Below are 25415 nucleotides of genomic sequence, written 5' to 3' on the forward strand. Positions count from 1 at the left end.
TAGCAGCATCTGTTATAAATCAACCCAATTTGAAACATGTTTGGAGAAGCAAGATATTTCCAATCCATTGTTGGCTATGTCACGATGCGGGGCTCAAGGGTGGACCCAAATGCACGACTCCAGAGACAGCAGACAGTACAGAGGAAACCTTTATTCGGTCCGAGGTCTGAGATCAGGTAGACAGTCCAAACAATCCGTAGTACCAGTACGAATGGGCTTACGAGGGTGGTCAATGAACAGGTGTGGGTCGATGCACGGAGGTCAGAAGTCGAGAAAGCAGGAGTGCGGGAACGAGGCATGAAGAGCAACGATCTAGCGGAGTATCTATCGTCCCCCGGGTCCGATATGTACTGGGTCTAATCAGTGGTCATGAGGCGCAGGTGTGCACTTTCAGATTAGCTGGCCACGCCCAGCCCTGGCTGGAATCCAGGAGCATGAGAGTACCCCCCCCCCCAACGGCCGGCTCTGGACGGCCCAGGAGCATCAGGGTGAGCCGCGTGAAAGTCCCTGATGAGGGAGCAGTCCACGACGAAGTGGGAGGGGATCCAAGAGCGCTCCTCCGGGCCATATCCCTCCCAGTCCACCAGGTACTGGACCCCCCTTCCTCTGCGACGGGAAGACAGCAACCGGCGCACAGTATACACCAACCCACCGTCGACCATGCGGGGGGGCGGGGGGGATTTGAGCGGAGGAGCCAGCGACGACGTGCGATTCGGGCGAAGTCTGCTGACGTGGAACGTAGGGTGCACCCTCATCGACCTGGGCAGTTTCAATGAGACGGCGACCGGGTTAATAACTTTGGAAACCGGGAACGGGCCAACGAACCTGGGAGCAAGTTTGCGGGATTCCGTCCGCAGCGGGAGATCTTTGGTGGAGAGCTACACTCGCTGTCCCACTCTGAGCTCTGGTGCGGCCCTTCTCTTGCGGTCTGCTGCGGCCTTGTAGACGCTGCTCATGCGCAGCAGTGTCCTCCGAGCTGCTTCCCAGGTCCGTTTGCAGCGTCGCACCACGGCCAGGGCTGACGGAACTACGTAGTTTGTGACCAGTGGAGGAAACAGCGACGGAGGGTAGCCATGCAGGACATGGAGTGGAGCCATACCTGTTGAAGCGGAGGGTAGAGAATTGTGGGCATACTCCACCCACTTGATGTGCTGGCTCCACGTGCTCTGGTCCCTGAATGCCAGACATCGAAGACCGGTCTCTAATTCCTGGTTAATCCTCTCAGTCTGGCCATTAGACTCTGGGTGATGACCCGATGTCCGACTTGCTGAAGCGCCGATGAGGTTGCAGAACTCCTTCCAGAAACGGGCGCTGAATTGCGGACCCCTGTCCGAAACGATGTCCTGGGGTAGGCCGTGGTAACGGACGACCTCGTCTAATACCAACTGGGCTGTCTGCTTGGCCGACGGGATCTTCGGAAGCCGCACGAAGTGGACCATCTTGGAAAAACGGTCCACTACGGACAGCACCACTGTGTTCCCTTGTGAAGGCGGCAGGCCGGTGACGAAGTCCAGCGCGATGTGTGACCACGGACGAAAGGGGATGGACAGGGGTTGCAACTCACCAACAGGCCGTAGGCGGGAAGTCTTATTGGCAGCACACACCGGGCAGGCGTTGACGAACTCCCTTACGTCCTTGCTGAGGTGAGGCCACCAGAACCTTTGTTCGACCACTGAACGTGTCTTCGCCATACCCGGGTGGCAGACCGTCTTGTTGGTATGGGCCCAGTTGATGACGTCTCCCCGCAGAGATGGGATGACGAAAAGGCGGCCCGACGGACAATCCGCGGGTGGCGGTGTCTCTCCCAGGGCCTCCTTCACCCGCGACTCGATCGCCCAGGTGAAACCGGCCACGAAGCACCCCGCTGGCAGGATAGTAGCGGCGTCTGAATCCGTGCGCCCTCCCTCGTGGATCCGCGAGAGTGCATCCGGCTTGCCGTTTTTGAGCCTGGGCGGAAAAACACCTTAAAGTGGAAGCGGGTGAAAAATAGGGCCCACCTGGCCTGACGGGCGTTCAACCTCTTCGCTGACTTCAGGTATTCAAGGTTCTTATGGTCCGTGAAAACAACGAACGGTACTTGCGAGCCCTCCAGCCAGTGCCGCCACTCCTCCAACGCACTCTTGACTGCCAGCAGTTCCCTATCTCCCACGTCGTAGTTCCTCTCTGCCGGGGTCAACTTTCTAGACAGGAACGCGCACGGGTGGATCCTTCCATCCCTGGGACTCCTCTGCGACAAGACTGCTCCGATTCCTGAATTCGATGCATCCACCTCCACCACAAACTGGTTATCTGGGTCCGGAATAATGAGAACGGGCGCAGTAGTGAAACTTGCCTTGAGCCTGCTGAAGGCCTCCTGGCAGGTCCCGGACCAGTCGAAGGGGGTATGTGGCGAGGTGAGCGAATGCAGAGGAGCGGCCACGGAACTGAAGTTCCTTATGAATTTCCTATAGAAATTGGCAAATCCCAAAAACTTCTGCACGTCCCTCCTGTTGGTGGGGGTAGGCCACCGCAGCACCGCGTCGACCTTCCCGGGATCCATCCGTATCTCTCCCTCAGCCAGGATGAAGCCCAGGAAGGACACGGATGCCCGATGGAACTCACACTTATCCATATTCACGTATAATTGTTGCTGCTGCAGACGCCGGAGCACCTCTCTGACTTGTTGAATGTGAGAGGTTAGGTCTGCTGAAAAGATGAGAATGTCATCCAGGTAAACAAAGACAGATCTGTTCAGGAACTCCCGAAGCACGTCATTAATGAAGTTCTGAAAGACGGCCGGAGCGTTTGTCAGTCCAAAGGGCATCACAAGATACTCATAGTGCCCTGTGGGGGTGTTGAACGCCGTCTTCCACTCATCCCCTTCCCGAATCCGCACCAGATGGTAAGCGCTGCGCAAGTCGAGCTTGGTGAAGATCCGGGCTCCCTGGAGGAGTTCAAATGCTGTAGAGATAAGCGGCAAAGGGTACCTGTTCTTGACTGTGATGTCGTTCAGTCCTCGGTAGTCGATGCAGGGTCGCAGCGTGGAGTCCTTCTTCTTGACAAAAAAAAAAACCCGCACTGGCTGGTGAGGATGAGGGGCGAATGAGTCCGGCTGCCAGCGAGTCCTCGATGTAGTCCCTCATGGCTTGATGCTCTGGTCCTGTTAAAGAGAACAGTTTCCCTCTGGGAGGAGAGGTGCCTGGCAGGAGTTCAATCACGCAGTCGTACGACCAATGTGGCGGCAGAGACTTTGCTTTAGATTCAGAGAAGACCTCCCGTAGGTCATGGTAGCAGGAGGGCACTGCGGTCAGGTCCAGGGCGGTACTAGGTTCTGTTAGCCGAACCGGCGCAACTTGAATACCCCTGTCTCTCCGGACAGCGAAACAGCAACTGAGACAGTCCTCTCCCCAAGTCTTGATCTGACCCGTGGTCCAATCTATGTGCGGATTATGTTCTTTGAGCCACGGGCTGCCCAAGATGATGTCGCTACTACGTGCGTCGAAGACATGAAAGCTAATACGCTCCGAGTGAACGTCCGGAAAGCTCATACGTAGCGTCTGAGTGTGATGTGTAACCCGACAAAGGAACTTGCCGTTGGCGGCATAGGCGTGACGAAACTGTTGCGTGGGGAGGGTTGCTGCCCCCAGCTCCTCGACCACGCGGGGATTTATCAGGTTAGCTTCCGACCCAGAATCTATGAAAGCCGTCACAGTGCATGAACGGGAGTCCGTTCCCAAGGTGAGGTGAAGAAGGGACCTCCCTGACCCCGCCGCGGTGTACCGCACACTCACCGGAGCAGAGATCCTGATGTCAGAGTGCCCTGGTCGAGTCGGGCAGCGGGCGATCAAGTGTCCCAAACGCCCGCAGTAAAAACAGCGTCCCTCTCGTCGCCGATGTAAGCGCTCCTCCGCTGAGCTGCCAAGCCCCTCCACTTGCATGGATTCCGATGAAGCTGACAACACGGGAAACAACCGGACTGCGACTCTCCCTCTCCTCCTCCCTCAGGCCCTCCATCTGTCTCTGCACGGTGAGGCGCTGGTCCACCTTGAGGGCCAATGCGATGAGGGAGTTAAGCGAAGGCGGAAGAGCCATGGCCACGAGGTGGCCACGGATCTGTGGGGACAGTCCCTCGTAAAACGCGTCATGGAGGGCTTCCTCATTCCAGCGGCTCTCGGCAGCCCGAATCCGGAACTCAATGGCGTAGTCGGACACGCGGCAACGTCCCTGGCGAATTGTCATGAGCGAGGACACCGCCTGGCGTTCCGGAGCCGCGTACTGGAACACCTGGGTGAGCGCGCAGACGAAACTCGCCCATGAGCGGCAGGTCTCCGAGTTACGGCTCCACTCGGCGGTGGCCCATGCCTCCGCCCTCCCTGTCATGTGGGAAATGACGAAGGCGATCCGGGAGCGGTCCGTGGGAAAAGCGGACGCTTGCAGCTCAAAGTGGAGATCGCACTGCGCCAGGAAGGGCCTGACGTTACCGGAGTCGCCTGAGAAGCGCTCTGGTCGAGAGAGCGGAGTGATGGTGGCACGGAGAGGCACAGGAGCGGCCGCGCTAGCTTGGGAGGCTAGCCACGGTTCCAGCTGGGTGCAGAGCTCCTGGATCTGGTGAGTCATACCCTGGAGAGCAGCCTCTTGCTCACCCAGGCGTTTGCCCTGCGCTTGCAGCGCACGGCGAATGGCTTCAGAGTCGGCTGGGTCCATGGTCTGGCTAGATCGTTCTGTCACGATGCGGGGCTCAAGGGTGGACCCAAATGCACGACTCCAGAGACAGCAGACAGTACAGAGGAAACCTTTATTCGGTCCGAGGTCTGAGATCAGGTAGACAGTCCAAACAATCCGTAGTACCAGTACGAATGGGCTTACGAGGGTGGTCAATGAACAGGCGTGGGTCGGTGCACGGAGGTCAGAAGTCGAGAAAGCAGGAGTGCGGGAACGAGGCATGAAGAGCAACGATCTAGCGGAGTATCTGTCGTCCCCCGGGTCCGATATGTACTGGGTCTAATCAGTGGTCATGAGGCGCAGGTGTGCACCTTCAGATTAGCTGGCCACGCCCAGCCCTGGCTGGAATCCAGGAGCATGACAGGCTATGAGGACTATTTGTGGTGTACAGCATGAACTTATGGTTTAACAAAAAAAAAAAAACATAGAGGTAATGTGTATTTTTGTTGGAGTTATCTTTAGCTTATTTAGCATTTGTTATTATGGTTTGCCCATGCAGGACATTTCGTCAGTTCAAACAGCAGAGTGCAGCAGACTGGGTTGCAAGATCAGTGGCTCTGCATTTTAATGACGTAAACATAATGAACATAATATAAACAGTAATTTAAACATAGGCGTGAATTACTACACTGCTGCAGATTATGCACTATGTGAGGGTTTCTACATTTCTAGTGGCCACAAGAGGAAAAAAAAGACTATAATTTAGAGTGCATCAAAATGCAAGTTTGATTTTGCAATTTATTTTCACCCTCTCCATTGCCCCCAGAAATGTGAAAATAAAAATGACATTTTGAACACAGTGTCTTGCGGTGGAGGCTTTGTAATAACTCTCGGAGAAATTTTTGTATTTAGTTTCATCCGACCATATTTATTTTCAGATGTTTTTTTTCAGGCACTCTGTTTTCCGTCACACACCACACACACACACACACACACCAATAACTAACTAACTAACTAAATAAATAAAGCTTTCTTTTGCCTTGTCCCGTTAGGGGTCACCACTGTGTGACATCTCAGATGAACACTCATATCTGGTTGGCACAGTTTTTACACCAGATGCCCTTCCTGACTCAACCCCTCTTGGGGGTGGGCGCCCCAGTGAGAAACTAACGCACGACCCCTGGTTCACTAAACCAATCTTCTAATATCTAATACCTCAATGAACTGAGCTATGGGGCCCCTAAAAATAAAAAAAAATTAAAAAAACGGAATCGGTATATAAAAGATGGATACTGGTAATATTTTGTTCAGGCTAACACTGCTCTGCAGGACATGAGTTAGGGCGCACATAACTATGATAATTAACATGACATCACATCTGTATTTACTGTTATTGGGTGACATTTTTGAATGAAAATCATTCTATCTCATAATAAAACAAAAGGCAACTCAAACTCCAACTCCAATGTGATACCACAAAAAATATTTATAGTTGAAATACCACTGAAGCGGCGTCATGGTGGTGTACCTTGAAAGCGTTGGTCTCACAGTTCTGATGTCCCGGGTTCGATCCCTACCCCACCTGTGTGGAGTATGCATGTTCTCCCTGTGCCTGCATTGATTTCCTCCAATATCCTAAAAACATGCAACATTAATTGGACTCTAGATTGCCCCTAGGTGTGATTGGGAGTGCGGCTGTTTGTCTTTTTGTGCCCTTTGATTGGCTGGCATCCAGTTCAGGGTGTACCCCGCCACCTGCCCATTGACAGCTGGGATAGGCTCCAGCACTTGTCATGACCCTTGTGAGGATAAGTGGCCAAGAAAATGGATGGATGGATACCACTGAAGTTAGCCTTCCACCGAGTTGGCAATCAATTTATGACCTTAATTCCTAATTTTATCTTTTTTAGTATGCCTGATAGACCCTGAATATTTAAATTACTTGGGTCATTCAAGTTATGTTCAAAAAAAATTTTGTTTACAAGTTGAGTGCATTCCGGGCATCAAAATTCACATCAGTGTCATGGAGTAACGCTTTATAAGAATGATTGCTCATTAAATATTCAGTGTCAGCATTATAACACATGTAGAAGATGCTTGAATAACACAATTTACTGGTAAAAGTCTGTATAGTCAGTTACTGAATGGGTACCGTAATAACTGGCCGATGAGCCACGACTTTTTTCAAACGCTTTCAACCCTGCGGCTTACACGGTGATGCGACTAATTTCTGCATTTTTTCTAACGGGCACAAGGGGACACTCGAGCGGAAAAGGTAAGAGCGAGACCGGTGGAATATATGTGCCAAGGAAGTGACTTTTACTGGTATGTTTTTTTTTAATGGCCCTGTTAGCGCTGCACTAGCATTAGTGCTGCGCTAGCGTTAGTGCTCTGCTAGCGTGTAGCTGCTGTGTTACTCCCATGTCTAGATCATTTTTACTGTTTTCTGTTTTTTTTTGTTTTTTTTTTTAACCGGCCCTGTTAGCGCTGTGCTAGCATATTGCTGCTGTGTGACTGCCATGTCTCAGTGATTTTTTACCGGTATGTTTTTTTTAACTAGCCCTGTTAGTGCTATGCTGGCGTTAGCGCTGCGCAAGCAAGCGTGTTTCTGCTGTGTTCCTGCCTCGTCTCAGTGATTTAGGTATCTATGTATGTGCTACCACAGCTGTTTTTTTAAAAAAAAAATTTAACCAGCCTTGTTCGTGCTACCGTGTTGTTGCTATGTTAAGATAAACTTTAAAAACTCTTTCTGTCTAGCGTCTTTCTTTGTAAATATCTCGTGTTTCAATGTGGGTTTCAATGCGGCACTTGCGGCTTTTACACCGGTGCGGCTTATGTATGTACCAAATGTAATTTCTTTTACAAATGTACTGGGTGGTACATATTTACTTTCATATCCAATTTACCCATGAATGTGAATATGAATGTGACATTCATTCTGTGAACAGTTGTCTTAATCTGTACAATCTTTTATTTATATAATATTTGGACATACAGAAATAAAACATACTGCATAACTATTTGTCAACATGTCAATGATCAGAAAAACAGTAATTGTTTCAAGTTGTAGTACTTAACTAACAGAAAAGTAACTTGGATACATTACAGTATATACAGATTTTGGTCAATCAATATATTTGAATATAAGTTTGTAGCACTGTACTTGATCAACTCATACTGTACATCATTGGTGTGGACTCAAATCACATGACTTGAACTCAAATCAAACTAGAGTCATGAATTTCTTGACTTTGGACTTGACAAAATGTTATAAAACGTACAACTTGACTCGGACATCGGATATCAGCAATAACTCGGGACTTCACTTGGACTTCGTTCCCGACTCATTACGAGTTGCTAATTTTAGCAGAGAAAAACAGACACTCACTCGCGCTTTGCATTTCTACCACTGCACAGTAGATATTTGTTCAATGCAAGATATCACCAATGATATAACCATTATGTTTTTATCAATGAGTATGACTCAGCTATTCACTGTATTTAACGATCACTAGACATCTACAAACATGAAGCTACGGGATATTCTTCGTGTCCTTTTCTTCCCTACCTATTATGAGTGAACTATTTTTAAGTAGTGCCCCTGTGTATTGTGACCAAGATACCAAAGTTGGATAAAATTGTGCATTTATCACAAGATGATAGATTGGAGACTCTAAATTGCCCCTAGGTGTGAATGTGTCCGCAAATGATTCTGTTTTCACGTGCCCTGCGATTGCCTGGCAACCAGTTCGGAGTGTACCGCACCTCCTACCCGTTGATAGCTGGGATAGGCTCCAGCACTCACCTTGTGAGGATTAGCGGCTAAGAAAATGGACAATAACTAAAAACGTACTCGTGATCGGTTTGAAGGGCCAACCCCCTCCCACCACGCACACACACACACACACACACACACACACACACACACACACACACACACACACACACACACACACACACACACACACAGAGCTGTCGATCAGCTTCGAAAGTGCATCAGTGTTGGATCACCTCTCTAGTTTTCTTATAAAGGTTCAATGCAATTGTTTATCAAATATGATGTGGTAAATATACATTTCAAAAGCATTTATGATCTGTGTACATGTGATGTTATTATTTTTAATTCCTCGCAAGGACTTGAAGCACAAAGTGTAGGGTTAGCAACTTGACTTGGGACTTGAGGGCAAAGACTTGAGACATTACTTGCTTGACACTTGCAAAGCTGGCACATAAATACATATATACATACAGTACATACATGCATACATATAAACTGAAAACTGCTAGTGGACATTTGTTTCAACAGTAATGATAGAGATTACAGTTGACTTGATTTCATGTGCATAATATTTGAGTTATTCTCTTTCTTGGTTTTCTTCTTGTTCCTGCAAGAAATTGGAGTTTAACAACCATTAGTAGCTGTAATACGTCACTGTAATGGGTTCCTTTCAAACCCTGTCACAATGAACGAAGCATAAGTTCGTCGTCAAACATGACGTCAATCAAGACCCATCTACTGTATCCCTCTGAACATTTTTCTCCCCAAAATGTTTACCTGTTGCTTTCAACCTCAGCAACTGAATCCGGCAGCTCGATTCCCCGTGTCTCAGGAAGGAGGAAGCAGAAACCACCGCTCAGCAGTGTGAGCCCACTGAAGCTGATGATGGGTATGGACCAATGGTACATCGCCAACATGTTGACCAGCGGAGCGATAAGACCCCCCGCCCGACTTGCAATCGAGCCCAAACCAGAGGCTGTTTGTCTGAAGCAATACATTCGTATCAGTAAAACATTTCTGAGGTGAAAAGTAGTTCCGCGATTGTCTCACCGACAAGATGTTGGGAATAACTCTTGAACATAAACATTACATATGGTTACAGCCCAAATGATGACAAAACGTGCTGAGGTGGCCAGCGCTGTATAGGCAACGGGATTTCCTTGAACAGAAAAAAAAATCATAATCGGATGATTGTGAAGCCACAGGCTGTGACAATAGTCATAAATTAATACAATTCAAATGTAGCAAAATTCATCCATTCATTATCTAAGCTGCTTATCCTCACAAGGGACACGGGAGTGTTGGAGCCTGCAACCCTCATGAGGATAAGCGGTACAGAAGATGAATGAATGAATGAATGAACAGAGTGACGTGTGACATCATTGGAACATTTATTTCATGATAATGCAGATATTGTATGGGGTTTGGTCTTAAACTCTTTTCATCCAATTATGATTATTTTCTAAGAAGTCACTTCTGCACTACCTTCTTTGAATGCGAGCATCACCATACACACGGAACCCCCTATCAAGAGGGTTGCAATGAAAGAGACTCTTCTCCCAAGTGTTTCCAACTGCCAGATGCAAAGCAGATGAGCAGGTATTTCACTCAGTCCAAATATAAACTGTGTCAGGAATATGTCCAAGCCGAATTTCCCCACATTAAATGAAATGCAGTAGTATGCGACGTTCAATGAGAACCTGGAGAAAACAACAACAACAATTAAGTTGGCAAATGGTCAAATACAACAAACGCCTTTTTATGGTTCAATTGTGTATTTCAACCTACCATGTAAGTAATATGACCAAGAAATACTTCCTAAGTACAGATGATTGGATAAGTATTAAAAAGCGGTTCTTTTTCTCGGTTTCTTTTACAGCAATCTGCAATACATACAAAAAAACATCACATCTGTTATAGTTGAGGATGTGAGCAAGTCATGACTCCAGCACTTTTATTTTTGTTTGCAGCTGCTTAAGTTTTACCTGTGGAATTTTGACGTTATATTTTTGGATTGTAATACACACACACAGCCGGTTTTATTCCACATAGCACTTTAGTTTTTCCCGTATTTTGATATTCATCGTGATGACAGTGTCGTATATGCTCAAACAATAAGTATCAAGCAGCAGGTTTAGCCATTGGAAAAGTATAAACAGCGAGTACAGTTCACTCGTCGTGGGCAGTGGTAAAAGAGTATTAAATATTATTGGTGCCGTGCGTAATTGATTATGTTGCTTGGAGGTGCATTTAATTTGTTTGTTGTCCAAGAAAGAGTGTAAAAGAAATTACTACTATTAATGTTGCAATCCAGATAGGTGGGAAGTCAGTTCTGTTCTGGCAAATTGACAGTATAACATCAATTAAATATCATCTTCAATCAAAATCCAACTTTCTTTCTTATTTTTATGCACAACAGTTGAAAATGAGCCTGTGGCCAGGTTTAAGCTTGTTTGGCGTTTATGTGCTTTGTTAACTGAATGCAAATTATATTTCCTCTTATATGTAGGAAGTCACATTTTCCTTGTGCGAGTCAACAGCGCCACAAAAAACAAAAATATTGATTTGAAAAAAATATTGACTAACTCTCTGTTTGTACTATGTGACATCAACCAAAATCCCATGACGCAGTGGAAAGTATATTAAATCGAACTATAATCACTTTACTATTTTACTGCATGGTATCTGGTAGAAAATTGTTCACAGCATGCATTGCAATGTTCCACTGTTTCAGCATTTTGGTGAAAATAAAATGTGAATATAACAAGATACGTATGCAAGAAAATTTGATTGTGGAAGAAAAAATCATCAGAACAATCCATTGAGTAGAAACACTGAACACTTAGCATTGTTGCAGAAATCATTGTTGTATACAGTGAAGAAAATAACTATGTGAACACCCTGCTATATTGCAAATTCTCCCACTTAGAAATCATGGAGGGGTCTGAAATTTTTTAGCATAGGTGCATGTCCACTGTGAGAGAGATAATCTAAAAAGAAAAATCCAGAAATCACAATGTACGTTATTTTAACGATTTATTTGTCTGATACTGCTGTAAATAAGTATTTGAACACCTGAGAAAACCAATGTTAATATTTGGTACAGTCGCCTTTGTTTACAATTACAGAGGTCAAATGTTTCCTGTAGTTGTTCATCAGGTTTGCACCTACTGCAGGCGGGATTTTGGCACACTCCTCCACACAGATCTTCTCTAGATCAGACAGGTTTTTGGACTGTCGCTGGGAAACGCGGAGTTTCAGCTCCCTCCAAAGATTTTCTATTGGGTTTAGGTCTGGAGACTGGCTAGATCATGCCAGAACCTTGATATGCTTCTTACAGCGCCACTCCTTGGTTTTCCTGGCTGTGTGCTTCAGGTCATTGTCATGTTGAAAGACCCAGCCACGACCCATGTTCAATGCTCCGATTGAGGGAAAGAGGTTGTTCTCCAAAATCTAACAATACACAGCCGCGGTCATCCTCTCCTTAATACAGTGCAGTCGTCCTGTCCCATATGCAGAACCAAAGCATGATGCTACCATCCCCATGCTTCACAGTAGTGATGGTGTTCTTGGGATGGAATTTATCATTCGTCTTCCTCCAAACATGGTTGATGGAATTATGACCAAAAAGTTCCATTTTGGTCTCATCTGACCTCAAAACCTTCTCCCACGACTCCTCTGTATCATCCAAATGGTCATTGGCAAACTTAAGACGGGCTTTGACATGTACTGGTTTAAGCAGAGGAACCTTCCATGCCATGCATGATTTCAAACCATGGGGTCTTAGTGTATTACCAACAGTCACCTTGGAAACGGTGGTCGCAGCTCTTTTCAGGTGATTGAACAAGACTGTCGTGTAGTCCTGCGTTGATTCCTCACCTTTCTAAGGATCACTGAGACCCCACGAGGTGATATCTTGCATGGGGCTCCACTCGGATTGAGATGAACCTTCATGTTTAGCTTCTTCCATTTTCTAATGATTGCTCCAACAGTGGCCCTTTTTTCACCAAGCTGCTTGGCAATTTCTTCGTAGCCCTTTCCAGTCATGTGGAGATGTACAATTTTCTCTCTGGTGTCTTTGGACAGCTCTTTGGTCTTGGCCATGTTACAAGTTTGAGTCTTACTGATTGTATGGGGTGGACAGGTGTCTTCATGCAGCTAAGGTGCATCTGTTTCAGGATAATACATGGCGTGGAGGTGGACTTTTAAAGGCGGACTAACAGGTCTTTGAGACTCAGAATTCTAGCTGATAGACAGGTGTTCAAATACTTATTTGCAGCTATATCACAAATAAATCGTGAAAAAAAATCATACGTTGTGATTTCTGGATTTTTGTTTTGAGACTCTCTCTCTCACAGTGGACATGCACCTACGATGAAAATTTCAGACCCCTCCATGATTTCTAAGTGGGAGAACTTGCAATATAGTTTCTTTCGGCTTGTCACTTTCGGGGTCGCCACAGCGTGTCATCTCAAATACGTATTTTCTTCACTCTATGTACATGTGGGTTTGGGAGGATCGGAGTTAGTTCTAATGACTTGTTGCGGTTGAGTACCTTTTCCAGATGAGCGTCTGAAAATTGCCGTTTATTGATAGTCGCCACCTTCAAAAGCAACTCTTTAGCCTCTTCTGTCCTCCCTCTCTCCAACAACCACCTGGCTGACTCTGGAACGAACCTGATCACCATGTCAAAATATCGCGTTAATTACCGTAAGGTTATTCAAGTTTGAGAAATTGTTGATGCTCACCATATATAAATAACGATGACTAAAAGCAGGGCTGCGGTTATGAGCTGAGCTACTCTCCAGTCTCTGACAAGATAGATCAGACCGGCAAGGACGGCCTGTCCAACTGCACCACATATTTGGGTAGCGCACACCCCCCAGGACCTTCTCGATGTACCGATCCACTCTGTGGCTGGCACAACAGAAAAAAAAAATGTTCATTCAGAAAAAAGTACCACACATGATCACCAAATAAGAAATGCTGCAGGAAGAAAAGTGTCATCCATTCCCTGATCATGAGCACAATATACTGAGATCCAATATACACTCGTAAAAAATAATCGTGATCTTTTTGTGTCTACTAATTTGTTTTAATTATCTTGTGAGAAGTGATTTATTTAAACAGAGTTGAAAATGTAATGTCTGACAAGTGTGTCCTAAATTAATTCCTGCAAAGCTTTCAAAATACCCCCCCCCACCCCCAATATTTTAAATATTAAACACAAGTGACTATACTCATCACCTGTGGAAGAGGCCATGGGGTCGGTTGGAGCCCGAGCTGGGTGGTGGCTGAAGGCAGGGACATTGGCGATCAAACACCTGGCTACAGAAGCTGGCTCTAGGGAAGTGAAATGTTGCGTCTCTTGAAGGGAAGGAACCTGAGCTGGTGTGTGGGGTTGAGAATTTCCGACTTGATATAGTTGGACTCGCCTCCACACACCACTTGCGCTCTGGTACCATTCCTTGAACCTTGATAGGGTTGGACTCTCTTCCACGGGATCGACATCTGTACGTCGGGGTTCAACCTGGTGGACAAGAGGGTTGCTTCCCTCTGCTTTGAGGTGGGGGGATGGATTCTGACTGTTGTTTTTGCCTAGGCACCAAACAACAGTTCAGAGTACCCAGAGTCCTTAAGAGGGGGTGCTGGGGAGTTTTGCTGCTGGGGACTTCATTGTTCTGCTGGGGGAATTCAATGCTGATGTGGGCAATAACGGTAAGACCCAGAAGGGAGTGATTAGGAAGAGCCCTCTGACCCCCAATCAGAACCCGACTGATGTTCTATTATTGGACTTTTGTGCTCATCACAGATTGTCCATATCAAACATGTTCAAGCATAAGGGTGTCCACACGTGCACATGGCACCAGGAAACCCTAGGTCCCAGTTCAATGATTGACTTTGCGGTCATACCATTGGACTTGAGGTTGCTAGTCTTGTACACTACGGTGAAGAGAGGTACAGAGCTCTTAACTGATCACCACCTGGTGGTCAGCTGCATTTGATTGCAGGGGAAGATGCCGGTCCAACATGGCAGGCCCAAACATTTTGTGAATGTCTGCTGGGAACAGCTGGCAGAATCCCCTCAGAAGGAGTTTCAACTACACCAGCCCAACTAGTATACGTGTTTTTTTTTGGGGGGGGGGGAAGGCTCTGTTCCTTAGGAAGTCCTGTGGAAGTGATACGGGCTGTTCGGTCCGTGTACAACAGGTGTCACAGTTTGCGCCACATTACTGGGAGTAAGCTCACCTTCTGGTGAGGTTTGGACTTTGTCAAGGCTATCCTTTGTCACAGATTCTGTTAATCAGTTTTATGGACAGAAATTCTAGGCACAGCCGAGGTATAGATGGGGTCAGGTTTGGAGGCCTCAGTATTGCATCCCTGCTTTTTGCACAAGATGTGGTTCTGTTGGCTTAGCTTCATCAGACAGTGATCTCCAACTCTCATTGGAGTGGTTCGCAGCAGTGTGTGAAGTGGCTGGGATGAGAATCAGCACCACCAAATCCGAGACCATGGTCCTCAGTCGGAAGAGAGTCCTGTGCCCTCTCTCGGTTGGGGATGAGCTGTTACTCCAAGTGGAGGAGTTCAAGTATCTAGGCGTCTTGTTCAGAAGGAGAATAGAACACGAGTTCAACAGGCGGATTGGTGCAGTGTCTGAAGTCCTGCGGACTTTGTATCTGCTTTTGCAATGATGCGGTGAACTGTGATAAAGACGGAGCTAAGTTGAAAGGTGAAGCTCTCTATTTACTGGACCATCTCCATTCCTACCCTCATCTATGGTCACGAGCTGCGGGTCATGATCAAAATAACAAGATCCCGGATACAAGCAGCCGAAACAAGTTTCCTCTTCAGGATGTTCAGGCTCTCCCTGAGTGAGAAGGTCGGTCATCCTGGAGGGGCTCAAAGTAGGGCTGCTGCTCCTCCACATTGAGAGGAGCCTGATGAGGTGGCTGGGGCATCTGATTCGGATGCCTCCTGGACACCTCCATGCTGAGGTGTTCCGGGCATGTCTCACAGGAAGGAGACCCAGGGGACGACCTTGGATGTGCCAGAGAGGTTATGTCTCTTGGCTGGCCTGAGAGTGCCTCAAGATCCCCCCAAAAGAGCAGGATGAAGTGACTGGGGAGAGGGAGGTCTTGGCATTTTTTTTTTTTTTTACAGTGTCAAAATTGTTGGTTTGATGGGATGTTGTAATGGAGGACATGAGGACAGTGGGTGTTAGAGAGGAGGATGCACGAGATAGGCTGAGATAGAAAAAGATGACACGCAGTGGCGACCCCTAACGGGTCAAGCCAAAAGAAAAAGAATAAGCCTACATTTGAATGTAGCAGCTGAAGTGAATGTAATGCATATTAATGTCTATATGAATATTTGACATGAAATTCCTTTTACACTTTAATTGCCAAAAGGATAATAACACAGAAAATTTGCAATAGTTTACCCAATGTAACGCCATTTAGTCGGAAACCTCCATAGCCGAGGCCCATCAAAAACTGGGATACCAGATACAGTGGGTAGTTGGGGCACAATGCGGTGGTGATAGTGAAAATGAAGACTAGTACCAACGGAATTTGAGCTGCTCGTTTACGACCAAACCTGGAAGAGAAAAAACATTCAGGACAGAATGTGATGTCAGTTGAGAGATTGAATCTTCCTACTTACGATTCAGCAAAAGGTCCAAATAAGAGACAACCGAGCAGAATGCCAGTCATCATCACTGTCTGTGCCACTTCCAGTAGATTAGCTCGCTCGCATACAAGATCGAACTACAGTAACAAAAAAGTTCAAACTTACATACATAAAATTTGGGATGACTGTGTCACAACAACAATCATGACTCACATTCGTGACTATGGTGGCACTATAAAGTGAACTGGAGTAGACCCAACCGTTCTGGCACACCGTGGTCTCATTGAGCCCATACTCCCTGATGGTTCCCATGTCCCAGTCTACCGGCACAAACATGCGACACCTGCTGAAAGAACCGTCGTGCTCCCGAGGGACTGTCAAGTTCAGCTGCTCGTCCCATGTCAGGTTCGTGTCTGCCTTGAGGATCCAGTCTGTGTTGCAATGTCGCTCCGGGTCAGACTGGACGAAAAACACGCAGGCAAACTCAAAACCTAAAATAATAGTTGGGAAGCTGAGTGCACAAATGAGGAGCTTCTGGAATACTCCAAATTCCCCAATGTTTTTGAGGATATTTTCAAAAGTAGCCATGTTTGGCAGTTGTAGGACAGTTCTCAACCAAAGTAATGAGATCAAAATCCTCTCGTTTAACACGAGACACGTGAAGCTCGGAGTTAAATTTAAACTGGGTTATTTTCACAAGCTTCACAAAAAAATAAATAAATAAATAAATAAAAGTATTTGGGCTGGCATACAATTTTCCCAAAGCTGAGACCCGGCCAGACTCCTCCTTTCAAATGATCCAGATGTTCTTGAGCACGGCTCAGCTCCTTGGCTGGCAGCTTGCAAGCTGCATTTCTAGCCTCCACTGCCAGCATTTTATGAGCCGGACCAGGCTGCAATATGTGATTATTGCAGTGTAATGACAGTGTACAATGATGCTCGGTTACATCACAAAAGGTGCTTTTTTTTTTTTTTTTCCAATGAAGTTTCACTACATGCTGCCATTCTCTGTGACCTCAGTGGTGTCACAAAGCATCGTTACATAACAGTTACAAGAAAATAGCCCTCTTGGGACGTAGCAAAGTACAAATACTTGTTCACAAATAGATTTTCATATATCTGCGCTCTATTTCCATATTTTTTTCAAAGACTTTTTAACCTTTGCTAACGCTAGCCTATTTCAGGAGGGCTTCAATGTTCTTCGACCCTTTCAAAATAATTTGGTTGTTTGTGGTTGGGCCAGTTTTTGCTAAGAATTTTTATCAATTAAAAAAATTGGAAAAATTGGGGTGTTCTACAATTTTTGACCATTAATGTTTCCACTTTTGTACCTCAGTATGTTTATGTTAAGAGTGTGTACTTTAAAGGTCCACTGTCATGAAATGCATGGTTTTCAGTATGTTATTAATGAAAAAAAGCAACTGGAATGGACCCATCGAATTTTTTCACCACAAAACATGATTTTGATGTATATGGCTTTGTAACACCCACCATGAAAATCCTCTCGAGGGATTTGTTTTTGAGAAGAAGCAGGAAGTGAGGTACAGGGCAGTAGCGCACTCAAGTGGTCTTGTCTGTTTATACTAGTTTTACCTGCAGGAAGGTAGCTCTTTGTTCCTTCATGTTAGCCAAAATGCCGGCTTGTTGTATTGCTGGATATTGTTTGAACACTTGGGAGGATTTACTCTTCATATTTTTCAAAAAGACCTGGTTCGTCGTGAAAAATGGATTGCGAGCTCCGTGGATTCCAAATGACAGGTAGATGTGTATAGAGCTATTAAAAAAATAATAGTCATTAAAAAAAAATAATAGTGGGGGGGGGGGCGTAATCCTCTCGGAACATACGTAAGTCAGGGGGGCTAAATGTGTCAATGTGCCCGTCGGCCCCGCGTCCGCCGAGCACGGCTTTGGTGGAGGCGCGGATGGCTTCAGCTGCCCGGGTGGGTCATACATACTGTCAGGGAGTCTGTTGTTACTTAGAAGTGATCCGCATATCATCTAAATATGGCTCGAAACGATAGGGTAATATTGCCCCGGTCACTTCCCTCAATTGTGAGATGTTCTCTTCTTCGAAAAGAGCTTCCGTGTCCCATAGCAGGTGCCATTACGTGTTTTCAATGGCGAATGTCCCGGTGTAACATCTGCTGATGACGATGCAGCCAATATAGGGTGGATGTCAAATGAGACCTCCGCAACTTTACGCATGGATGAAACGCTCTACGCTCATATTTATTTTTTCATATCGACATTGAAGCGAATAATGTTGTATGTATTTTTCATTACAATTTCTATTTTAGAAATTTTATAGGCATGACAGTGGGGCTTTAAGTTAAGGAGTTGGATCAGTATGTACTTTGCAAGAGTCTGTTGTTTTTTTTTTTTGTTTTTTTACTATCTGAACTTGTGCAGAGTTTGATTGCTTTTGCTACCTCTGAACAATCAGGTGTGCAAGATATAACAGCAAAGCGTGCAAAATACACACTGGACCCTCCAAAGTTGAACATTGACATTATTGACTGAAGGTAAAATATTTTCAAGTGGCAAAAAAATACTTGTACAAAGCTTGTATGCATCAAGTGAATTACATGACGAAGGTTTCTTAACATTGACAATTTTTCAAATTGTGTATGAACATATTTATTTAGGCACGGAGAGGACAAGATTAACCAAATCAAATCATTTATTCAGTTATTCTCAATATTCTAAGCATGTGGATACACAACAAAGTATTCAATATGTAGACTAAAATTTTGTAGATTTTCTTCTTTTGTGCTGCATCTGCCTTGACTCAGTTGCTGCTTTCTTGGAAACATTTCTGTAAGAAAAAAGAAAGTAAAGAATGTTTGCCTCAAACAATAATTGGGTTGTAACAATCAATCAATCACTTTTTTTTCCTTTTAAACGTTATATGACGACCTTGTTCGCTTTTCACCTGAAAATCTTGATAACGAGCAGTTGAAGACCAACGCAGCAAATCAATATTTGACTTTTATACCATGAATAAAAGTCATCCTGAACCTCACCTCATCTGTTGTGTTAAGTTATTGTACCATCGAGGATATTGCAGCATTATATGAATTAGCTACACAACATTGTAATTTTGCTTCAATATCCTTTGCGAGTCGTTTATTTCACTCTTAAACTTAAAATTCATAAAAATATAGTAATTGATTTACAAGGGGTTGGCTCAGACTGGTACATTTATCTCCATACCAACTACAGTTTAACCAAACGCAAACACACTCACGGACTAACAATGATCTACAAAACATCTCTTTACCCATCATCCTGGACTTCACTGGCAGAATCGGGCAGTTCTTTTTTTTTGGTTTCAGGGAGGAGGCAACCGAGACCTGCAGTGAGCACAGTGAGGCTGCTGAAAATCACCACGGGGGTGGAAACGTGGTAGACGGCCAACATGTTGACCAGTGGAGCCAGCAGCCCGGCTCCTCTCATTGCTATGGCACCAAAGCTAACCGCTGTTTGCCTGAAGAGAATGAAAATGTATGGAGACCCGTTATTTACAAACTTGGGTTTTTGTTGTTTGCCTATTCAAACAATTCATTGTAACAAGAAAGCGCGTCTCTGGCTGACTTTTCCAGCGAGACAACGGCGTGTTCAGAAAGTCATTCGGCACATTCTTGATATCGACAGAATCCAAGCCACACACTGTACTGGAACATTAAAGTTGGGATATACAGTAGTGTTCAAAATAACAACAGTCCAACGTGACTAACCAGATGAATCCACGTTTTCAGTAGTTTTTTTATTGCTACATGTCAAACAAGTTACCAGTAGATTCTCAGAAAACCAACAAGACCCAGCATTTATGGTATACATACTTTGACTATGCAATTCTGTGTATTCACAGCTTGTTATTATTTGTCCAAAAGTGTACACTGACCCTCATCCCTACGACCCGATACACCACAGGGTACCTTTGCTTACCTGACTGAAGTGGGAAACAGCTCTTGAGAGTATACCATACATACCGATGTGGCCCCATTCAAAAAGAACTTCCCTGTAGTTAGAAGAGCTGTAATAACCACAGCATCGTCTGGAGTGAGAGTTCACGGACGTACCGTTGAATTTCAACATCTGTGTGTAAAAACAGCACCAAAGCTGCCAAAGATTGTTCGTCGACAGGTTAGGAAGTCACCTTGTGAGAAAGCCAGCGTCAGGAAGCAAAATAAACTGGCAGTCACAAGTGTTAAAATGAGGGATATTTTTCTGCCCAACAATTCCAGAAGCCAAATGCAGAGGAGGTGCACGGGTACTTCCGAGATGCCGAAGATGAACTGAACCAGAAAGATGTCCAATCCAAACTTACCCACATTGAGAATAAGACAGAAGTAGCCCAGATTTACTGAAAACCTAAAAGGGAAAAATACCAGGAAAAGAGATTTAAAACAAATTACATGTTAAAACCACAACCTATTTTCAGACTTCTCACTGGTGCAATTTGAAAAAAGAACATAACAGTGAGCAAACTCCGGTTTATCGCAGGGGAAATAAGTTTTAGGTCACACAAGATCAAAGTATAGTCCAGCGTGAGGGCCCACATCTGGCCCATCCGACAGTCTCGCAGTATCATGGAGTTAAAATCAAATGTAAAATATGCAGTGCTTTTAATTTGAAACCAGTGCTCTTAATTTCGGTTATGCACAAGTCTGGATGATAAAAATGACCTACAATTGGTCTGCAACTCCAATTTAGCGAGAGTTTTGCTATTTATAGTGACTTTTTAAGAAATAGACTAGCCACATGTCAACAGTGTTCCTCAACTTGGTAACAGTCTCATTTTTTAGACGGTGCAGGTCAGAAGGCGGGGGGGGGGGTGTTTGTGCTTGCCACATTATAATCCTTCATTCTATACTGCATATCGCTGTCAGTTAGGGGTTAAACGATTTCTTTCGTAGTTGTAGTTAAAATGACGTATTTTTTCACACGGTCAAATGATAAACGAAAGACTTGCTCGCTCACTCACTCTTCTGTCCTCAATTACACAGGCCCCACCCACTACTCTTTTATCCAATCACACAGACACTTGCAGTCACGCAACCATTTACATTTAGGTGCCTTCATTAGCTCACCGACAGTCTGAAATGATAAAAATAACACCATTTCACGTAACACAACCACAGAGTCACTGATGGTATATGTATCCACTTAAAAATTAATTCAGGGGAAAGGAATTCGTTGTACTACATGCGTTTGTGTATTATTATAGGGTTTCGAGGGAAGCCAAAGTGCCTCAAGATTTATGAAGTGACCTTGCATAAGCTGGCTGAGCACTGAGTCACTTTGTGACTTGTTCTTCACTCCTGTGACTCTTCTTTTTCAACTCTATTGAGTGGCTGGATGGAACTTTGGTGCCGTTCTTATAATCCAAGGTACCGTAATTTCCCGAAAATAATGCTCAAATTTTTCCAAAAATATTTTCAAAAAGTTGATAAAGTGTATATTTAGGTATGGATAAAAATATAATATAACAATATAAAATATTCAATGTCTTATGTAACACATTTATATATATATATACAGACGTGATTTTCCCGTTTACAGGCAGAATTCCGTCTTTTTAAATTGCATTGATAAAAAAAAAAAAAAATAAAAAAAAAAAATATATATATATATATATATTTATATATATATATATATATATATATTCTCTGTTTTTCTGCAATATTCTGACCGTAATCCGTGCCAGAGTCCACACTCGTTCATTTTCCGGTCCAACTTTTGCAAGCGAGGTGGAAGATTAGATACACGTCTGTTGATTGGTCGCATGTGTTCCTCCTGACCAATGAAAACACTTGTTGTATACGAGGCAGATCATAGGGCCATTTTCAAGTGAACATGATGGGGGTGCTCAAGAGGAAAGATGCCTCTCGAGTGAAAGAAATTGACGTCAAAAATAAGTTCCGATGGGATTGGATGGAACGAGAAATCCTTGATACAGTTGGAAAGAAGGAAGTTAACACTCTGTTAAACGACTTCATTTGTAAAATCGATTGACCACCACAAAAACGAGCTCAGAGTTCAGAAGCAATTACTTGTAAAAATGTCTGTATTATTTACTGATAACAACACAACATTAATAATTGTTGTTAAATTCATGCGTGTCAATCATTTACTAAATCAAGAAATTAAAACGTATTTTAATGGATACAATATACAGGCTATGAAGGCACACTTGCATGCCATGACGCAAATCTGAATTCAATTTGGTTTCACTTCTAGTACTTAGTTGAATTTTTATTTTTTGGGGTCACGGTTTACACCTAAATAATGGACGATCATACTGTGTACATTTTGAAAACAGAATAGCATTTATTTAATAAAAAAAAAAAAAGAGAGAGTGCACATAATTGAAATGGTCGCTTTTTTAAAATTGTGCCCATTACGCTCGTTTCTACGAAGTTTGAGCTCATGTTGTCTTGATAGCCACCTGACACCATAGGAAAGCTACAACAGATTAGAGCCGAATAGAGGGCGAGAGGGTGTGCTGCTGGACCAAAACTCTTGGGAATCAAAAAAATGTTTCCTCACAAACACCATGGATGGCACATAGGTTGACATGCGGTGGGAGCAAAATAGGATCACCGTTCATAATTCAATGGAGGAAGGACCGGAACTGTATCAAGTCATCAATGAGTTCGACAGTGATGCACCAAAGGTAGCTACGATGGATATTTTTCAGATTGGAGATGAGTCAGATGCTTTTTTTGGAGACTTGGCCAAGGATGTATAATGTAGAGGACGAACTGCACTATCCACAAATGTTTTACGCACGAATATTTAATGCAAAGAAATATTGAAGTTAAACAGTGTTAATAGTTATTATTTTTAAGACTGTAATATGTGTTCGCAACAGTATTAATAAAATGTTGTGCCATCATTGAGCATTTATTTTAGTTTGTTGAGGGATTCTGTTCTTACAATTACACGGACCAGGACAAGCGTGTCCTGTGGCCTGTCCCGAGATTATATTACGGCTAGATCAGCACATGCACAATGTTTATTATTAATGATTGTTGTACAAACAGTTTTTTTAAAAAACAATACAAGTACAAAACCTAACAAAATATAAATACAGATAATTCCTAATATTTTGAGCATATGGGTAGCAGCAAATTAGTGGTGCGAATTGTACATTGGTATAAGGGTTTTCCTGATTTTTTTTAAGGTCAACTTTGGGGATGCGCATTATACTTCAGGACGCATTATACTCGAGAAATTAAGGTATGTCTTCTGGTCTAGCCGCACTGTTGGGTGTGTTGTTTGGTCGTTCCTAATTGAAGGATGATGTCATCCCACTGACAAAATGACAAGGGTGCAGCTGTAGGCCACATAGTAGAAAGGACACTTACCTGTTACAAAGATCAAATGGCATGCACATTCATGGAAAGAACCATATCTACATTATACATGTCGACAAAGGACAAAAAAGAACTTGTGCTTTACCTACCATATAAAAGACACAATGAACAAATATTTCAGTAAGATTGGTGTGGTAAAAATTGTATTGATTGCTCTAGTTTGGGTTTCGCTTTTCTCGTGCCCCTGTAATCGTGAAACGGAGGAGAGGGACAAATCAGTCTCGGGTAAAAGCCATAACTTTGCTGAAATGGTTTGTAATCATAACTTACCACGCAGTCCAGCATATTGTCAGGGATTTCCCGTTTATTTATTGCTGCAACTTTCCGGATCAACCACTTTGCTTCTTCGATTCTTCCTTGACTCAACAACCACCTCCCAGATTCTGGAATCCACCTTTATTAATATTGACGTAAATTAGCTGCCAAAAATGGAAATTACAGTTTTTTTCTTTTTTTTTATTTGAGTTTATACCAAATATAGCTGACAACAAGGGAAAAGACTGCTGCCAACCCATAATGGATTATTCTCCAGTTACGAATTTCATAGACCAGTCCGGCCAGGAAACATTGTCCCAGAGCGGCACACATTTGGCTCAAACAGGAGGCGTAGGATCTTTTGGTGGTTCCTAACCACTCTGTGGCTAAAAATACAATTTAACACACAGATCAGATGAGAAAGATCCTCTGCATCAGCATCTTCTTTATTTAGAGCACATACTTGATGTTAGAAGTGTAAAAAGAAAGCCCACACCTGTTTCACTAGCCATACCTAATACAGAAGAGTTAATTCTATATCCTGCAAGCCCAACTCCAACCAGGAACTGTGTCACGATGTAGATGTAGAAATTTGGAGAAGCACCAGTAACAAGATTGCATATTAACAGGACCACCATTGGTAACTGTGTGGTTCTCAGACGACCAAGTCTAAAAGTGAAATCAAATAAACGTTTGCTACAGCCTTCTAACATTTAGAGATATTGTCAAATGTTGGACAGCATTCCACATCTGAAAAAGTCAGGAACAAAGACATGACAAATAAATGCACTCATACAGTATATCTGGACCTCAGTTGAAATTCAGTCCCAATGCCACAATGTTGGAAAAACAGAAATGTGTGTTGAGTGATTCAGGAAGAAGTAAGACGTTGATCCGAATTTGTAAAGGATATGAGGTATCTCCAAGTAACTTACGGTTCAAGAATTGGCCCAAAGATAATAGAACCAAAGAGTATACCAGCCATGAAAATTGTCTGCACAACAGCAGGCATGTTGGACTCATCACAGACGAGATCAAACTGCAAAGCAAAAATTTGAATTAGCATGACTTTTAACGTGATACCAACAAACAGCCGCATCCAGACACTTACATCAGTGACTATCGTGGCTTCATACGTTGTGTCGTAGTACACCCAACCATTCTGACACACTGTGGTCTTATTGAGTCCACGCTCCCTGATGGTTTCAATGTCCCAGTCCACTGGAACAAACATGTCACACCTGCTGAAAGAACCATTTTGTTCCAGAGGAATGGTCAAGTTCAGCTGGTCATCCAACGTCAAGTTGGGAGCAGCCTTGAGAATCCAGTCCGTGTTACAATGTCGATCTGGATCTGACTGGATGAAAAGAAAACTAGAAAAACACAAAGGCAGGAAAAAATTTGGAAAGGGTAGTGCAAAAAGAAGAAGCTTCTGGAAAATTCCAAATTCTCCAATGATCCTTAAAATCTCCCCAAAAGCCATTTTTCAAATGTGTGAGACAAAGTGGAATTGTTGTCCTCAGGCAAATGAATATTTAACAGTGAAAGAGTTAATGTTTGGCGGAACAGTGTAGCAACTGGTTAGAGCGTTGGCCTCACATTTCTAAGGACCGGGGTTCGAATCCTGGCCCCTGTGTGGAGTTTGCATGCTCTCCCCGTGCCTGCATTGCTTTTCTCCGGAAACTCCAGTTTCCTCCCACATCCCAAAAACATGCGTTCATTGGAGACTC

The 25415-nt window shown here is 44.2% G+C and overlaps 2 protein-coding genes across 3 annotated transcripts; both read right to left on the bottom strand.

Annotated features, from left to right (window-relative positions):
* Window positions 1-7805: 7805 nt before the first annotated feature.
* LOC133510932 (solute carrier family 22 member 13-like) lies at window positions 7806-16928 on the bottom strand. Of its 2 annotated transcripts, XM_061839440.1 has the most exons (11): window positions 16801-16928; window positions 16262-16507; window positions 16082-16185; window positions 15861-16015; window positions 13168-13336; window positions 12975-13095; window positions 10208-10302; window positions 9905-10119; window positions 9470-9578; window positions 9197-9403; window positions 7806-9026 (listed from the first exon to the last, which is right to left on the bottom strand). In XM_061839440.1, the coding sequence occupies exons 1-11, from the start codon at window positions 16921-16923 to the stop codon at window positions 8960-8962; spliced, it is 1611 nt and encodes a 536-aa protein (XP_061695424.1). In that variant the 5' UTR covers window positions 16924-16928; the 3' UTR covers window positions 7806-8959. The 2 variants fall into 2 exon arrangements, with proteins under 2 accessions (XP_061695424.1, XP_061695423.1); XM_061839439.1 differs by having other exon boundaries at window positions 16262-16922.
* A 1829-nt stretch (window positions 16929-18757) lies between these two features.
* On the bottom strand, window positions 18758-25168 carry LOC133510949 (solute carrier family 22 member 13-like). Its single transcript, XM_061839475.1, has 10 exons — window positions 24797-25168; window positions 24621-24724; window positions 24200-24354; window positions 23903-24071; window positions 23701-23824; window positions 23520-23614; window positions 20208-20422; window positions 19997-20105; window positions 19329-19535; window positions 18758-18863 (listed from the first exon to the last, which is right to left on the bottom strand). The coding sequence occupies exons 1-10, from the start codon at window positions 25166-25168 to the stop codon at window positions 18791-18793; spliced, it is 1623 nt and encodes a 540-aa protein (XP_061695459.1). The 3' UTR covers window positions 18758-18790.
* Between the last annotated feature and the right edge of the window lie 247 nt (window positions 25169-25415).

Source organism: Syngnathoides biaculeatus, chromosome 13, assembly GCF_019802595.1.
Source record: "Syngnathoides biaculeatus isolate LvHL_M chromosome 13, ASM1980259v1, whole genome shotgun sequence".
Taxonomy (NCBI): domain Eukaryota; kingdom Metazoa; phylum Chordata; class Actinopteri; order Syngnathiformes; family Syngnathidae; genus Syngnathoides; species Syngnathoides biaculeatus.

What these genes read in the sequence shown, in the direction of transcription:
- LOC133510932 (XM_061839439.1), bottom strand. Translation starts at nt 16,636, where the DNA reads ATGGCTACTTTTGAAAATATCCTCAAAAACATTGGGGAATTTGGAGTA. An exon ending in TTTGGACCTTTTGCTGAATC is followed by an intron (nt 16,016 to 16,081) that starts GTAAGTAGGAAG and finishes TTTCTCTTCCAG; the next exon opens with GTTTGGTCGTAAACGAGCAG. An exon ending in CAGACGCTCATCTGGAAAAG is followed by an intron (nt 10,303 to 12,974) that starts GTACTCAACCGC and finishes TATGTATTGCAG; the next exon opens with ATTGCTGTAAAAGAAACCGA.
- LOC133510949 (XM_061839475.1), bottom strand. Translation starts at nt 25,168, where the DNA reads ATGGCTTTTGGGGAGATTTTAAGGATCATTGGAGAATTTGGAATTTTC. An exon ending in AAGCCACGATAGTCACTGAT is followed by an intron (nt 24,725 to 24,796) that starts GTAAGTGTCTGG and finishes TTTGCTTTGCAG; the next exon opens with TTTGATCTCGTCTGTGATGA. An exon ending in CTTGTTGTCAGCTATATTTG is followed by an intron (nt 23,825 to 23,902) that starts GTATAAACTCAA and finishes ATATTAATAAAG; the next exon opens with GTGGATTCCAGAATCTGGGA.